General features: G+C 44.8%; 1 protein-coding gene across 1 annotated transcript in view; it reads right to left on the bottom strand.

Moving 5' to 3' along the window:
• Window positions 1-18,133, bottom strand: part of naaladl2 (N-acetylated alpha-linked acidic dipeptidase like 2) — a 214,963-nt gene that overhangs the window by 99,341 nt on the left and 97,489 nt on the right. The window contains exons 7-8 of the mRNA XM_029828002.1: window positions 17,504-17,638; window positions 7,345-7,437 (exon numbers count right to left, since the gene is read on the bottom strand). Of these exons, the coding sequence (XP_029683862.1) occupies window positions 7,345-7,437; window positions 17,504-17,638 (228 nt within the window). The remainder of the gene's footprint in view (window positions 1-7,344; window positions 7,438-17,503; window positions 17,639-18,133) is intronic.

The raw sequence follows: 18,133 nt of genomic DNA, 5'->3' as shown, positions 1-18,133 counted from the left end.
CATATAATCCTTTTGGGGGACCTCATTCAATGTCCTTGAAGGTGTAAGTGCATCAAGCCGAGTCGATGATTCTTGCTGAATGAGAGCCTCAGATGACAGGTCAACACTCCTCTCCAACACCCTGACGCACAGAGAATAGGAAGTGCAGTCTTCCACGCTGAAATATTGTGTTGAACTTCATCCTATTTAAGGTCGAGATAAATGACCTTGGAGCAGACATACGATCAAATGTCAACAGCCAGTAAAAGTGGCACTTCTAGCAGAGATTTGTGGTTCATGTTATTGGCTGTAGTGGCCCATTAGGGCTGGCTAATATCACGCTGTAAATCAGTGAAGTCATTTTCCATCATGTACAGTGGTTGGCGCAGGAGCAGATAGGATGCTGTGAGAGGATGAGTGTGAAGGCTGGCTGAGGACAAAGATAAAGGCTTCCTTTTGGAATGACAATTATGAAAAGATAAGGGCAGAAACAGCTCAGCAGAAAAGGCTGGACTGCCTTTTAAACCTTAAAAGGTCATAATGTGGTGTGAAATGACTGAAGCTGGATGACAGAAACCTGTTTTACTCAACTATATTCCTCTGGACAGCATTCTTATATGATGTCAAGATTTTAGACATGGACCTCAACAATGGATGTAACAGGAGATAAAAAAAAAAGGCTGCTATGTCCTATTGTTAAAACAAGTACAGGAACAATGAACCACCTCCTTCTTCGATAGTGGAGATTGTTTCATTGCCCGGCTCTATTTGGCCCACTAAAACACCTGTAACTTTTCTTTGTGGTTGCTGCCATGACAACAGCAGCAGACTGCCTAAACTCCAGCAGGCTGTCACGCAAAAACAGAGTAAAGAACTGGTACTGTTGCTGGGAGAAGCAGGATGACTGGATGGAGGCATAAGAGCTCCCACCTGAGGAAGGGCAGCTGCCGTTCACTCAGAATATTCCAACTTTCCACTCATCACAGACAAAGAGGAGGATATTTTCTGCATTTCAACATTTTCAAATGTGACCTTTGCTTTGACTTTGTATTGTAGTCAATGAGGAAACTTTAATCTAACCTACAAGACATTTCTGCTTATGAAAGAGCTCATATAAACATGCATAGGTGTGTTACAAACATTAAATCTGCATAAGCTGTGTAAACTCATTTACTCGTATTTCATAAATTTCAGAGTGATGTCGCTTCATTTCTCTGAAGTACCCATTATTTCTTCTTGTGTGTAGAGTCTGAGATTTACAAAAGGAAGATGCTTCTCCCTGCACAGCATCTCCACCCCCCCCCCCCCCCCCCCCCAATGGCTCATGAATAACTCTATTTTCATAGAGCAGATGACATGATAAGGTGTGTCTCAGCTATGGCCAATTATATCACCTTTGCATATTTCCTGCCTTGACTTTTCACACACTATGTGATTTGAGTTTGCCGTTGATGCATTATCTCCTAATTGCATCACAAGGAGCTAAAGTTATTTATAATAGTTTCAGAGATGTCAGTATCCTGGACCTTGTTCTTAACCGCATATTCACTGCAGCGTTCACAGCCTTTTCCTATCTCCATGTTTTTCATGTTGTGTCCTTAAATCAAGTCAGTAAATTCCTCAGAATGACGATGGAAACACAAAGTGAAATCCTTTGATACAACACTTGAACTCTCATTCCATCTATTTTATTCTTTTCTTTTCCATTTACATAACAGCTGTTACGTTTGAGGAATTGTTGAGGAATTGTGTAAACTGCTACTGTGCCTTTAATTGCCCCCAGGGCCCAGAATGGAGCATTTCATAAATGCCACTGCATCTGTTGTCGCCATGACACAAAACAGAGCGTATTCAGCGATTTGGGGCATGGGCACAACCGCTACCTATGCGTGCATGTATGGTTTACAACGGCTCATGCAAGCTGACTTTGGCTGCCACCACTTCTCATCCACGTGCTCTACGATGGTTTTAGCTTTGTAGTTCTGGGTTGCTTGTAGAAGCAATTAAATCTCGCCATCGGTCTGCTGGTGCCCGCCTTCAGAAGTGCCATTGTTCTGAAAGTGTCCTGATCTCATGCCTCGACGTGCCTGCATTACCGCCACCTACTGGTCTGACATGTGTGCTGGAGCTGTGGTCTGTGTGCCCGGAGACTGGGGTCTGCACGGGGAACAGTTTCGCTACAAACTCTGAAAGGTATGTGTCAACGGGGGCCGAGGACCCCCATGAGCTGGCTCTCTGATAACCTAGTGGTGATTCTGGCTGAGATCCTGAGATCCAGTGTGCAGGTGAGAGGGTCAACAATCGCTGCTCTGTGCGTCATGACCAAGTGTCCGGACTGAACCATCTTTAGTGAAATCACATCAGGACACCGAGATGTTTGTGAAGGTCAGAATATCTAAAATGGCGCTGTCTCAGGCGGCAGCCAGTAGTAGCAGCTCCCTAAACTTAATTGTTCTTTTTTAAATTTTCGTAGTGTTTTCTATACTTGTTTACATTCTTTTCTATTTGGATTTACTTTCTTTCTTTCCATTTTCAACTGGAGTATTCAGACACCATGTTCTGGAGGCTCGAATACTTTTTTCTCTGTTTTGCGGTGCTTGGGTTATTCGCGGCCCCCATCAGCTGTGCCGAGAAGCGGAGCGGTATTGTTTATACACGAGACCAGCTGATGGCTCTAAGACCACCATCCTTCGTGGTTGAAGAGAAGCCCCAAATCCCGAAGGAGCTGAGGAGGAAACGACGAGGGACTAAGGCGGGAGTTAAACAGAGGATGAAGAGGCGACGTTTTAAACCCTGCGTCCCCGCAGTCATAACGGGGAATGTCAGGTCCCTGGCAAATAAGATGGACGAGCTGGAGGCGCTCACACAGACCCAGCGGGAGTACAGAGAGGCCAGTATCATGTGTTTCACGGAGACATGGCTCCATGGACTGATACCGGACTCTAATGTGACAATCGCTGGTTTCACCACTGTGCGAGCGGACCGAGACACCACCGCGGCCGGTAAGAAGAAAGGAGGGGGACTGGCCGTGTTCGTTAGCAACAGGTGGTGCAACCCGGAGCATATTCACGTCAAGGAGCGCGTGTGCAGTCCCGACGTGGAACTTATTGCGATTGGACTCCGTCCATATTATTTGCCACGGGAGTTTACTAATGTCATCGCCATCACTGTTTATATTCCACCGACCGGTAAAGCGGACACGGCCTGTGACGTTATTCACTCTGTCATGGCTGACCTGCAGACTAAACATCCCGGAGCCTTTATCCTCATCACAGGTGACTTCAATCATGCCTCCCTTAAGTCCACTCTCCGTACATCCATCAATATGTCCAGTGCAGCATGAGAGACAGGAAGACTTTGGATTTACTGTATGCTAATGTCACCAATGCATACACCTCCACTGCACTCCCTCCACTAGGCAAGTCTGATCACAATCTCGTGCTGCTCTCCCCATCATACACACCTGTGGTTCAGCAGCAACCAGTCACTGTGAGGACTGTTATGAAATGGTCTGATGGTGCCATGGACTGTCTGCGGGATGCCCTGGAGACCACCAACTGGTCTGCTCTCTGTGAACCACATGGTGAGGACCTGGATGGACTGACAGACTGTGTTTCCGACTACATCAAGTTCTGCACTGAGAACTCTGTCCCCACCAAAAAGGTACGCTGTTACCCAAACAACAACCCATGGGTGACAAGTGACCTGAAGGCCCTTCTGAATAAGAAGAAGAGGGCCTTCACTGCTGGGGACTCGGCTGAGCTCAGGAGTGTACAGAAGCAACTGAAACAGTCTGAAGGAGAGCAAGGACGCCTATAGGAAGAAGCTGGAGGAGACTGGAGAGGAACCAGACCAGGGATGTTTGGAGTGGGATGAGAACAATCACTGGCTTCCAGAAGAAAGGAATACGCTCAGCTGATGGGAACGTGGACCAAGCTAATGAGTTGAACCAGTTTTTCAACAGGTTTGATTCTAGCTCCCCCTCCCCCAGCTGTCCCAATATTCCTCTGGATAACAATGGGACCCATTCACACCTCCCAGAGCCCCTAACACCTCTGCCAACTTCTTCCCCCTCCCCCCTGCTGACACCCTACACGGATTCCAACATGACACCCATCCCCCCGACAGGACTATCCTTCACGTCTGGCCAGGTGAAGAGAGAGCTGGAGAGGCTCAACCAGAGAAAGGCTGCCGGACCGGACAGCATCAGCCCACGAGTGCTGAAGAGCTGCTCCAGGCAGCTGTGTGGGACACTGCAGCACCTGTTCAACCAGAGCCTTCATCTTCAGAGGATCCCAGTGCTATGGAAGACATCCTGCCTGGTCCCGGTGCCGAAGAAGACCCATCCTGTGGCACCGAGTGACTACAGGCCAATAGCACTGACCTCCCACATTATGAAGGTCATGGAGCGGCTGGTGCTGTCACACCTCAGACCTCTGGTGAGCCCCTTTCAGGACCCTCTGCAGTTTGCCTATCAGCCCAAGGTGGGGGTTGATGACGCAGTAATATACTTACTACAGAGGGCTTACGCCTCCTTGGACAGACTAAACACCACAGTGCGGGTCATGTTCTTCGACTTCTCTTCTGCCTTCAACACCATCCAGCCAAGACTGCTGAGGGCTAAGTTGGAGAAGATGCAGATGGATGCTCCCCTTGTTTCTTGGATTAAGGACTACCTCACAGGTCGGCCACAGTTTGTGAGACTGCGGAGCTGTGTGTCCGACCCCCTGATGAGCAACACAGGAGCTCCCCAAGGAACTATGCTCTTGCCATTTCTGTTCACCACCTACACAGCTGACTTCCAGTGCTACTCTGAGACATGTCATCTCCAGAAGTACTCGGATGACACAGTCATAGTCGGGTGTGTGGAGAAGGAGGATGAATACAGGGACCTTGTGGAGAGTTTTGTCAGGTGGAGCAGGGAGAACCTTCTGCAGCTCAACGTGACCAAGACGAAGGAGATGGTGGTGGATTTCAGAAAAAGCAAGTCCCCTCCCTCCCCAGTCTGCATTAGTGGGAAGGATGAGGAAATAGTCCCATTTTACAGGTTCCTGGGTGTCCAGCTGGACAATAAACTGGAGTGGTCCACAAACACCGATGCTGTTTACAAGAAGGCCATGAGCAGACTCTATTTCCTCAGGAGACTCAGGTCCTTCAGTGTTTGCAGCAGGATGCTCCACATGTTCTACCAGTCTGTCATGGCTAGTACCATCTTCTTTGCTGCGGTGTGCTGGGGTGCAGGCATTAAAGCAAAGGATGCCAACAGACTTAACAAACTCATTAAAAAGGCAGGGTCTGTTGTTGGCTGTAGACTGGCAAACTTGGACGAGGTGGTGAGGGACAGGATGGTGTTGAAACTGCGGACAATCATGGAAAATCCCTCCCACCCCCTCCATAACACAGTGGACAAACTGAGAAGAAGCTTCAGCAGCAGACTCCTGCAGCCTCGCTGCTCTAAGGAACGGTACAGGAAGTCCTTCCTGCCGTCCGCCATCAGACTATATAACTCATCCAAACCCAGCCAATAACAATAACTGTGCAATGTTCATGTTGTAATTTTATTTCTATTTATTCTATATTTATGTATATATGCGTATAATGCTTATAATATGTATCTATTATATTATGTATATATTATATATATATTTATATATGCTTATAATATATGCTGTATATATGCTTATAACGTTCTAATCTTTTCTGTATTTATTTATTCTGTTTCTATACTTTCTATAGGTTGCTACTATAATTCAATTTCCCCACGGGGATGAATAAAGTACATCTTAATCTTAATCTTAATATCCCAGAATCTTGGATAAAAGCTTCAGGTGCTTCCAAAAAGGCTGTAAACACTGTCAGAGGAGCTTCCAGCAAGTATTTTTGTTTCATTCTGGCATTATTACTGAGAATGTGCAATGGGAGGAAGTTTCCTTGGGACTTGGTGCCTTGCTCGGGGACCCTTTCCAAGGATTAGAAAGAGCAACTGTTTAGTTTGTAAGACCTCTTAAAGTGTTGCAAATGCAAACATTGCTCTGACATTATGTCCTAATATTCTGTCCAAATTATACAGCTAAGATCATCTGAATTACGCAGACTATTTCAAGACTGGAAAGCATGTTTTCCTGAAGGATTATTGTTGGAATATTACAATACTTGTTCTTCCAGTTATTCAAATTTGTGAGAACATTTAATAAATACAATTCTCTAAATCATCCCCAAAAGATTCTTGGAGTGCTCAAGGTTACGATCCTCTTTATTTAGAACTTCTTTGGACACAAAGACCTTTGTTATAATTTAGGAATGGGGAGGAATATTTAAGAATGAGTTTCCTGAATATTACGTAAGTAGAGATGCATTTTCCATGTAAATGCCCTAATCCGTTCCAAGCCCCCAAAAATTTGGACATCATTTTTTTTATAAATCATAAAAATGCATCAAAACATGTAACAAATACATGTTACAAATAGATTACCGCACAATAAATGTAGGAATTCAGTGCAAGGCTTCTCCAGGAACAAAATTAACTTTATTACAGGCTAATCTTACATTAGCCGTCATTACTAGCAACGAACGTTAACACTTGTGGTAACACCGCCATCTAATGGACAAATATACGAACACCCACAATAAATCTCGAAGACGACGAAGAAGACACTGGGATACACACAAACTTGTACATATTGACGTCCCTCCTAGCCAATGGGATTACAGGAAGATGCTAGGCGATAGCCAATGGCAGAGCAGCTACAAGCAAGTTTGTGTTCGCTAAACTCCACGAGCTGTGAGTAGCAGCGGTAGCGTATTTTTGCCTGGGCTGAAATTTCTTTCAGAACAAGAGGAAAGATTTTCCCGTTGAGACGTTTCGTAACCTGAACATTTCACATGTAGAGACGTTCGTAAGTAGAGGTCACACTGTAATTAGATTATTTTTGGGACATTAGATGAAACTGTTTGCATGAACAAAACCTGAATGTTGTGAGGACATTATCTGCTAGCCGAGTTTCAGCCCAGTTCTGAGTAAAGAGTCTGAATACTGATGATAATCCAAAATTTTAAAGACGCATTAAGATGATGAGATCAGGTGAAGCTACACCTAATAGTGCAAAAGGACAAATGCACGCAAGAGAACACAAATCTAAACAGACATCAGGATAAATTCTGCCAAATGTAAGCAGATTGGTGATGTTACAGAGGTTGGAAACCACAGCGTCCAGCCCCAGGGGATCGAATGCTTGTCTGAAGGAAGGACGTCACACATTTACCAGAACAAAAAGTTGTCTAGCCCCTTTGACCTACTCTTTTTCTTTTATCTTTTGTCAGTATGATTGCAAAGGCAGGACAAGAGAAAACGGCACCAGTTCAAACCTGGATTGTGTTTTCCTTTCAGGTATCCCACAACGTTGTATATTTTCTTGTAGGTTAGTTGGTTTCCCACAGTCAGGGTAATCTGCTTTCGTTCTGGGAGGAAAAAAAGACAACATTTTAGACAAAGGTGATCTGGTTTATATAGATTTGTGTGCTGCCACATTCTCCTTAAAACCTTTTTAGGTATTTTAGATTTTATTAGACTAGACTAGTGATGTTATTTCTTGTGTAGTTTTTCTGCCCCCCCATCTTCTGTATTCATCTACACAGGTATCGTACACAGGTAAACAATTTTGATTGTAACAGACGCTATATAAATAAAGATTGATTGATTGATTGATATTCTTATTTGTGCAGAAGATGCCCTTTTTTCAAACCCAGCAACAGCACCAAATTGTCGTTCTTTGTGTTACAAATAGTGATAAAGGCTACATGCCAGGCGATGTGGTGGTCCACTAATCTGGTACAGACGCTTTTGAGCTGTGTGGTAGACGAGAGAATCCCGAAGGATCGCCATGGTACACCTGGCCCAGCTGTGTGTGACCCGCAAGTGGTCAGATATGCTAGGTATATGGATAGAATTGGCTGTAAAGAGACCATTTGAAAACTACACGGGTTTATGTTTTGGTTTTTTTAACTGGTTTCTAAAGATCACTGCAGATTCTAGTCACTTTTAGTTTTTTTAACCACTCACAGTGGAACCTCTGTGGGTCTTAAAGGTGATTAAGTGGCAATTTTATCTGTTTTTAGCATTGGATGGATGAGACAATATTTAGCCAGTCGCATAATTAGCCACTTAGCTTAAGCTAAGCTAAATTGCATGCTTACCTTTCATGTCCTCCAAAGATGGCTGATGGCTCAGGAAAGCTCAGAACAGGATCACTGAACATGATGTTCACCCCCTTGCTAAGCCAGTGTCAATTTTGGCTTTATTGACATTTTAAATTTGGAATCCCCAAACTTTTTTTAAACTGGATGAAATCCACCTCAGGCTTGCTACACTTTGGGATTAGCACACTGGATTTTTCTGCCAAGTGTGATAGAGGTTTCCTGCACAGTTGTGTTTCCGTTGTATGCTAAACCAATCATGAGAGTTTCAGAATGCCTTGAACACCTCCCCATGTTGAAGTGGCACCTTGGGGAGACTGTACTTTCCGTGCCAAGTCTGACAGTGTGGAGCCCATACTGTGAAATGCACATCAGTGAAAACCAAGAGTTCCTAGAGAAGATAACATTGAGGGGAGCACATGCTCACCACCTGTCAGAGGGATTCAACCTTGGACAATTCAATGGTTTATTGATCAAGAAGCCCCCCCCCATCCTGCACCGTACTAGGTTTTAGCCTCCCACCCTTCCACCTTCCACCTTCTACCACCCCCATCCCCCTGCTCTCACCATCTCCACATCCTCCCTGCATCCCCCTGCTCTCACCATCCCCACATCCTCCCTACTTCACGGCTGACCAGGTGAGGGGAGAACTGAGGAAGCTCCGGCCCCGAAAAGCAGCTGGACCGGATAGAGTCTGTCCCCGGCTCCTCAAGACCTGCGCTGCTGAACTCGGGGAGCCGCTACAACGGGTCTTAAACCTCAGCCTGGAGCTGGGGAAAGTGCCCACCTTATGGAAGACGTCCTGCATCATTCCAGTCCCCAAGAAGAACAGACCGAGTGAGCTGAACAACTTCCGGCCGGTGGCACTCACCTCACATCTGATGAAGACTCTGGAGCGGCTCTTCCTCAACCTCCTCAGGCCCCAGGTGCAGCACGCTGAGGACTCCTTACAGTTCGCCTACCGGGACAAGGTCGGTGTAGAGGACACCATCATCTACCTGCTGCACCGAGTCCACTCGCATCTGGACAAGGGGAGTGGCACAGCGAGAATCCTCTTTTTAGATCTCTCGAGTGCCTTCAACACGATCCAGCCCCTTGTCCTACAGGACAAGCTTCTACAGATGGACCCCTGCCTGGTTGCTTGGATCTCCAGCTACCTCACCGACAGGCCGCAGTTCGTCAGGATGAAGGACATCACGTCTGACACTGTGGTCAGCAGCATCGGTGCTCCACAGGGGACTGTGCTGTCCCCCATCCTCTTCACTCTGTACACCTCGGACTTCTGTTACAACTCTGAAATGTGTCACATTCAGAAGTTCGCTGATGACACAGCCATCGTTGGATGTATCAGAGACGACCAAGAGGAGGAGTACCGGTGCCCGGTGAGGGACTTTGTTGCCTGGTGCCACAACAACGGTCTGCAGCTCAACACCTCCAAAACCAAAGAACTGGTCATTGACTTTGGGAGGGACCGACCGAGACCTAGACCAGTTCAGATAGGAACGGAGGAGGTGGAGGGCGTGCAGACCTACAAATATCTTGGGCTGTGGCTGGACAATAGGCTGGACTGGACAAGCAAAATTATATTCATATTCTATTTTTAATTTATTCTATTTTATTTCTTATTTTATTATATTTTTATTATCTTTAATAGGTTTAATGGGGTGTAATGGTGGTGGGAAATTTTGTACAGTGCTGTACGTTTCTTTGGAGATGCTAATTTCCCTGATGGACACCCCCTAAAGGGATCAATAAAGTACTCTTGAATCTTGAATCTTGAATCTTGAATGTTGGACTCTGGATCAGTTCCAAAAATGGTGAAAACCCTTTTTCAGTTAAATCGTGCTATAAAACTCCATCTTCCTATTCTGCTTATAATTCTAAACATGTACATTTTGGATTCTGAACACTATAGTCAGAAAAATAGCTGTCTTGACTGTAACATTCGAACCAATGGCAAGGTGCTCCATGATGCGTTTGACGGAGCAGTTGCTGTCATGTCTGCTAGCTCAGCTGCCTTCCTGGACAGCGGTTAGCTCTGGAGGGCCAATGGCTGCATATCAGAGAGAGATACAGACATGCTGCCAGTGAAGTTGTGAAGCTTCAGTGGGCTCAGACTCTGACAGACATCCCCTGCCTACAGCTTGACAGCCCACTTTCCCTCTTTGCTCCCCCTCCTGTCAGGCCTTTTAACTACAGTATAAGATGCTCTACTTCCTCTCATAGGTGTCACATAACCTATAAATCCAGCTTGATAAATTGACTTTTGTCCATTCTCTGCGCAGCTTACAGATCATAAAAGTCATCTGCAAACAGAAAAGTCACCCACATGTGAAAGAAACGTTTATTCTGACACCTTCCAGCACTGTGACATGAATTACACGTTCATGTCATGAATCACACTAAATAGTTTCTAACAGAAACAAAGTAAAGGTCTAAACACACACACACACACACACACACAAACATCAAAAAACAATCAGAGGAACTAATCCTGGCACTAAAGCCCAAACTCCGAATTAGTCTTGGATGAAACTGGTCCTGGATGGTTTCCAACAGCTGGACTGTACTTATTTATTCTCAGAGAGCTTCATGCCACAGACACGGTTCCATTGAACATGATTTGTTGGGAGCGATGCTATGATCACGCTATACTGATTACACCAACACAAGTATTAAAATATTAAAATGTTCTAATGTTCTCCAATAGTGTCGGTCATTGGCTAAAGCAGAATATGCCAAATTGTATAATTTAAACTTGAAAGTCTCAAAACTCCAATTTCCAAACTGTTAAAGAGGTCAATGCTAAAAATTCTGTATGAAGCCTTCCTAGTGGACAAATGTGGTGCTGAGACAACTGGTGATGTTGATGGTGTCAACTTGTTATCTGTGTTCTGGCAACCTCCCTACAGAGAGCCCCAAAGCAATTAACCAATGGCCAGCAATTTCTCCAACCTAATTGAATGGAAATTAAAAGAGAAAAATAAAGAGAAAAGGTATTAAAAAGAGAGGAGGAGAGCGAGGCAGATAGAAACAAATGATAGGGAGCTCCCAGGAGTGGTCCGAGGGGCTGAATATCGATTGGACACAGATTACATCTTTCTGGCTGCTTCTCTTTGTGCGTCTCCAACTCTCTCTTTTTCAAGCTTTAGATGTAATATAATCACTTTAAAAGAAAACTAACCCTGCAGAACTATTGGATGCACATTTAGCTTGGTATATGCAGCTATTTGTCCATTGATGGGATAAAAAACATTCCCAAACTAGCCATATAGCCAGAACTAAAATAGCTTCTGACACGATTGGAAACATGTCCCCACATACGTAAAGTGAGCGGTCGTAATAACGGGTGAGTATTTCACAATGGTTGAGATGGAAAAACGGCAGGCTGCCTCCAGAAGAAAAATGACAGAACTACTGAAAAACATCAACAGTAGATCACCTTCAGCTCTTCAGCACCAGCAACACACTCAACACTGGATCAAACTCCATGTGCTTTAATTTTGAGCATGACTACAAAAAAACATATAAAAAAAGTATATATTTCCACTCTTTGTTACATCTTTCTGGCTGCATCGTTCTATTCCACATATTTTGAACAGCCCATATCAGTAATTAAAACAACAAAACATCCTACATGTTTTCTACTTGGACTTTTCTACTGTTGGATTAGAATTTGAGTGCTTCCATGGTTTCTTCCCAGTCCTGGTCATCAAGCTTGTAACCTTTTTGATAGTTTACAGTAACTTGTGCAGCGTTCCACTTTAAACCCAAGACTTCCTAGAAAAATGGAGTGATGCATCTACATAACAGAAAATTCACGGGCAGCTAATATTGACAAAAAACAACTTGAGCATCATCACCATTACAGTTGCGTTAGCATAGTTCACAACATAAGGAACATATGGCAGTTTGCTTACACAGGGTGACTAAACTCAGCAACATCCAATCATTGTTTTGTCAAGTTGTCCTTGTCCTTGACGGTGGTAAACAAATGACAAAAAGTCCAGGACAGCGGTTGACAAGATGCAAAAACACCGAAGACAAAAGCAGCTGCAGTCGAATCACAAAAAACTGATTTTAGGATTCTTTTTCTGGGCATGACACGAGGGGTGGCCTGAGAGTGGACCAGAAGAGGGCCCATGCCAGAAGTGTGCCACCAGACACCTCTCATCCCACTAGTACCATTTAATCTATACCATATCTATGAGGTTTGAAGTATTTACTCTATGTGTCACCAGTTGGTGAGTTGCTACCTTTGCCCAATATTAATCGGAAAGTTTTTTTTTTGCACGTTTGAAAACCTGTTGTTTGCTTGCATGCCCTTAATTTTAGGGCTCCTTCTTGGTGCCTGTCCTACCCCCTCATGTGTCTTGTTTGTATCTCCACATCACCTGCTTTCTGCCATCACCTTACCTGCACAGCTTCTTCTCATCAGCCTATTGCCTGCCAGCTGGTTCTTCCCATGTTCTCCCTCAGTTTGTGGAGAAAATTAAGTGGTATCAGCTTGGCTCCATCATTGGTTTGACTCATGATGACTCTCTGTCATCTGCAGTGCTGCCAGAGCCACCCATCCCGTCCCATCCAATCCTGTCCTGTCCTGTCCAAGCCCAGTCCAGCCCAGTACTGTTTGTGTTTCATCCTGTGCTGACCCTGTCCTTTGTTATGCTTGTTTGTAGCTGCAGATTGCCACTCTTTTTGTAAAATCAGTAAATTGTTCAAAGACCCTGATTTAATCTCCTGTGTCTGCATTTAGGGAGTCAATCTTTGCTTGTTTGCCCTTGGCCTAACAGAACAAACTGGTAAAAGAAATGGATCCAGCAGACACACAGCGTGCTCTCTGATAAGAGCTTTGGTGGATATCAGTTCTTCAATGGCACAGGCAGTTTCTGAACCCACTCAGCAGGTCTTGAGGTGGACCGGTACGGCTCTTCCTAAGCCAGCATCTGCCAACAGTGGGGCTGGCACTGCTCCGCTCCAGGGCACTCAGGTCTGCAATCCCAAGCCATTCTATGCTGGTCTGGGCAAGTGTTGTGGTTTTACAGCAACGGTTCCTCTCATTTCGGACATACACTGCTGAAGTAAACGTTCATCAGTTTACTCCATGGCAATGTGCCGAGTACCCAAACCACCTGGGGTCCTTGCTGTATGGGGAGTTGGAAGAGAGCTCCCAGGTGGTGTCCGACCACCCGGACCACTCTGGAAATGCACCACTCGTCTGATGCTGTGTTGCTTCCCACTAACTAGTTGAGCTATAGGCGCATTAGCTGACCTAAAATTATCCCAATCAATGGATAGTGCAGCAGTGGATTTGTTCTGGGAAAACAACCCCCTTGGTTGGAGCCAATTGAGTAAGACTATAGCTGTTTACGCTGCTAGATCCTGAAATGGATGCAGGAATCAGCATTGCCCAGCCTCCCATCTGCATTCCCATCTGAGATGGCCTTCCTTGTTTGTACTCAGAGCCTTGACCCTCAGAGCAGCTCACAACAGAGTTTAGATGTGTTAGATGGAAACAGCGTTTCAACTAATCAGATTTCTACTCCCCTGTTTCTATAATGGTCTGAATAACCCAGTGAATGCTAGTGCCCCCACTACCTCAGTGCTTCATCGCCTCTCCAGTGGTCCCAGTTCCTCTTGTGTTTCAAGTATTCATGGTTCTCTTAGTGTATCTTCCTCTCCAGAGGGGTAAGTGACACTAGAAGTTATCACATCACATGGAGAATGTAGAGGAGGATTTGTGGCAGAACAATCAGAATTAGCTGCATGCGACTCTCTCCGGTCATCGGCACGCCTCAGTGTCTCTGTCCCTCCCCCTCTGTATAAAAGCTGATTCATCACTCTTCTATTACTCTGAAATCCATTTTTATGTGCTACATTGATTTCCATGTGTTTCTCCCAGTGTATGTTCCCTGCACCAGTAAGATTGTTACACTGCTCTTCTCTGGAGTTAAGGCGCTCTGAGTTACGTTTCTAATGTGTTTTGATTTGTAAATTACCAAATGTCATTGTGGTATGTGAGAGGCTGTTGAGAAGCTGTCCTGATCTGACAGCTCAATCAGATGTGAGTGAGCACAGGCAATTTAACACAAAGGAATGAGACGCACATGGCTAATTTGCACACTAGGTAGAATGGAAGGCCTAGCATTTAGCTACCAGGCCCCCTGCTGTGGAACCAGCTCCCTGTCTAGGTACGGAAGGCTGACTCCATCTCTACTTTTAAGATTAGAATTAAAACCTTCCTCTTTGAAAAAGCTTATTGTCACTAATTCTGTAGTTCCAGTTACTATCCTAAACAGACAAATTAGAAAATTCCAGAAACATGATCACCTGACAGGCCTCTGTCACCCCACTTGGTCATGGCTTCCTCTCCTCTCCTCTCCTCTCCTCTCCTCTCCTCTCCTCTCCTCTCCTCTCCTCTCCTCTCCTCTCCTCTCCTCTCCTCTCCTCTCCGAGTAGGTCAGTGTAGTTTCTCTGCTTCCCCCTCTCTGTATTTATCTACAGGTATTGCCACCTTCATAGTTGTATGCTGACCTAACCTCCGACCCCGCTGACTCACTCAACTCTACCGGCAGTTTATTATAATTAATATAATTAATGTATTTCTATGATCTCTGCATAGTCTCTGTTCTACCTGTCCTCCCCCTTCTCTTCTCTCTCTACCCAGCCAGCCATCAGCAGGAGGGTCCCCCTACATGAGCCCAGTCCTGCTCAAGGTTTCTTCCTGTTAAAGGGGAGTTTTTCCTTGCCACTGTTGCTTGTTGGGGGTTAGGCCCTGGGATTCTGTAAAGCACCTAGAATTTTTTTTGATTGTAACAGACACTATATAAATAAAGATTGATTGATTTACACCCACTGCTTGATTGTACTTGTACTACAACTCGGTCTCGCTCTCTCTGTAATCTGTACAGCATACAAAAGAGGTCAAACAATGGCAAACAAAAAATACTAAAGCCGGTAAAGAAAAGCTGGCCAAATGTTGGGAAGGTTAGAGTGAGGAGGCTGAAGGGGGCACCGTGACAGACTGGTGACAGTAGTTACTAGTGTTTACATCTTAGAATAATTTTCTGATTTGGTCCATGTTGACTCTCCTCAGGGTTTGTAGATGACTTGTCTTCAAACAAAAAAAGCTAAATAGCATAAATACAATTATTGTCATGATGGGCTTGGAAATGTCTTGGATCTCCAGTTAAATCTAATAAATGAAACATACAAGATGTTCTAGAGCAACCAGCTAAGCTCCTCAGTTTGAACTAGTGTTCTGTGAGGAACATCTAGCTAGAGAACACCTGTACAGACTGCAGCCTTGACTTGATATGTCCAGTGTCAATGCAATAAATGCAGACGAGGCCGTTTCTGGACCGCTGTATCGTGACACTCTGGCTTTGTCAGCTGTGTGATTGTGTGTGCTGGACGTGTGTCATGTTTGATGATTGATCAGTACTAAACTGAGGCTGATATTGTTTGAAGGTGCTTCCCCACTAAAACAAGAACAGGAAAAGAGATTCAGGAGTCCTTAACTGACATTAAACTTAACAGATCATTTTAAGGAAGATCTCCATTCTACAGAGTTGCTAAATAGTGTAGGTACATGAATGCCTTGAGGTCAAGGGACCGGTACAGAAAGGACCACCACCTGAAATGACCTGTACGGTCTCGCTGAAGTTTGGTTGAGCTTGTCGTTTAGCATAAAGCTCATTCTCTTCACCTCCATTTTCAAGCCTGCTTTAAATATTTATATGCATCTGGAATAAGGGGAAAATCCCACTGCTGCCCTCTTATCTTGGTGTTATCTTGGGCACCAGCAAAGGAAATTAAACTCTACTATTAAATATCTTTTCTTCCTAAAGCCGCTCTTCCTTTCATTTCCAGGATGCGTCTGGTGCTCAGAGAGGTGATGACGGTGCAGCACTGCCTCCTCTGCTCCTCCACTCATTTGTCCACCAGTGTGTGACGTTCATTTTGTTCCCCTGACAGTTGGTAATATCAGGCCACAATTCCCTCTTGTTTTAGTGCCTTGCTTTACCTTCAAAGAAGAGTGTGGACCCACATATCATAAGAACATCTTTCTTCTCTTTCACCTATCTTTTCTTTCTCCTTCCCTGTGAAGGGAGGTCTCATTAACTCCTGCAATACGATCCTGTCCCTGCATCTCTCCTCTCACCTCATTCACCACAGGTTAATTAACAACTGTGTCTCATTTCTAATGACCTGACCATGAAGTGGACCCACAGCCCCAGTCACAATTCAAGGCAATCAAAATGGTACTCCAATAAAAAAGTTCAAGTAATTAAAGAGCGTACAATAACGAGCAGGAACACCACACAACCACAATAAAAGGAATGCAATAAAAGAAAGGTTAGAGTGGTGAACCTCCTCTGAATACTAATCTTTGTTGACTGCGCTGTGTTGGGAGTGAAATACTGGGAAAAGAATTGCATTCTGCACGCATCACTGACCCACAGCAGGAACGCTAGCTCAGGCTTCTGTGAGCATTTTCCCCAGGAACAAGAGCTAATGGTCTCCATGCTGGTTGGAGTTGATTTCATTTTGATGGTGATCTGGATGTGGAACATGGGTGAAATATTATAAGTTCAAAAGTATTAAAAAAGTAAAGCAAAAACCATTATGTCATTCAGAGTGGGCCCCTGGAACCCTGAACATTGCTTTCCAGAACAGGAACTTGCCAACATGTGGCAGCAGGTCAGTGTTTTAGCTAGGAGTTTTCCACAGCACCCAGAATGTTTCTCATTTTCAGATAATATAGTACCAAACAAGCCCATCTACACTTTTCCTCATCAAGTTTGGTGGATTTATTTGAAAAATGCTGGACATATCTGCAAGTGGCTGCTTTTCAAGACTTTACTGACATATATTTACATGCAGATTACAAGTGACTCCATTAAAATGGAACATTGGCAAAGGAAGTTATCATTTGACCATTTGTGATCATTTTGTTCCAAAATAAACATTAGAAAAAGCCTGTTTTTCATTCTTCTATGCTGATGAAAATAGGAGCAGATTTATGGTGCTAGTACATGAAACATGAGCGCACGCCTTCATCTCACTCAGGAGTAAAGCTGATCTGCACCGTAGAAGCAACTGAAGCACAGCTGCAAAGCTGTTTCCTCAGCTAAATCATGAAGCCACATCCATGAAGAACACCCAACAATGTGCTTCTAGGTGACTTCATCCAACTCTTTCTCAGTTTTCCGCTCCATCAGGCCACCAAAGCTACTGTTGACGGTTGAATATCGACTTCTACGTGTTGTAGAAGCATGCAGTTTTGATGTGTTAAGCCATCAATGACTTGGCTACTTTGTGGAATTACCTGCATTGGAAGGCATGGCTAGAGGGATGCAGGGGCCTCCGCGTCCTGAAGCTGGAGAGGACAGTAACGTCTTTGCCAGGTAGGCAGAAATGGGCTGGACCAACAAAGACGCCAGATTTCCTCTTGACACGTCATCTAAAGAAAAAATACAAAAATATAAGAAGAGCTCATTAACTGTGCACCTTCCTATCATAGTTATGGATACGATGCTGCACACGAGGGGAGACTTTGGAGCTGGTGCAGACCAGCAGCCAGCTACATTTAGGCTCCAGAATGTGGACTTGCAAGAGTCCGGAATGTGCTGGTTTGAGCTGGGGACATTTACAGCTGAACAACTGGATAACCTACTCCTCTTCTCAAGTTCAGCCGCCAAGCACTTCAATACTTGATTGTGGCGCCAGGTGTACCTTCCTTGAGTCAGGCTGATCTTACAACCCACCAAGATGTGCTTGAGGCTTGCAGGCGCTGCACACTGTGGACAGGCTGGTTCTTCTCCATACCAGAGATGTAAGTTGGTTGGAGAGGGAAGGACATCGTATACAGCTCTAATGGTGAAACTAAGCCTGCTAGACTCCATGCTCCACAACTCGCTCCATGTAATTCTCCTCCTCTCAACACCCTCCCACTTCA

This window comes from Takifugu rubripes, chromosome 20, assembly GCF_901000725.2.
Source record: "Takifugu rubripes chromosome 20, fTakRub1.2, whole genome shotgun sequence".
Lineage (NCBI taxonomy): Eukaryota > Metazoa > Chordata > Actinopteri > Tetraodontiformes > Tetraodontidae > Takifugu > Takifugu rubripes.
The sequence above is the reverse complement of the archived record's forward strand: the minus strand, read 5'-3'. Positions and strand labels throughout refer to the sequence as shown.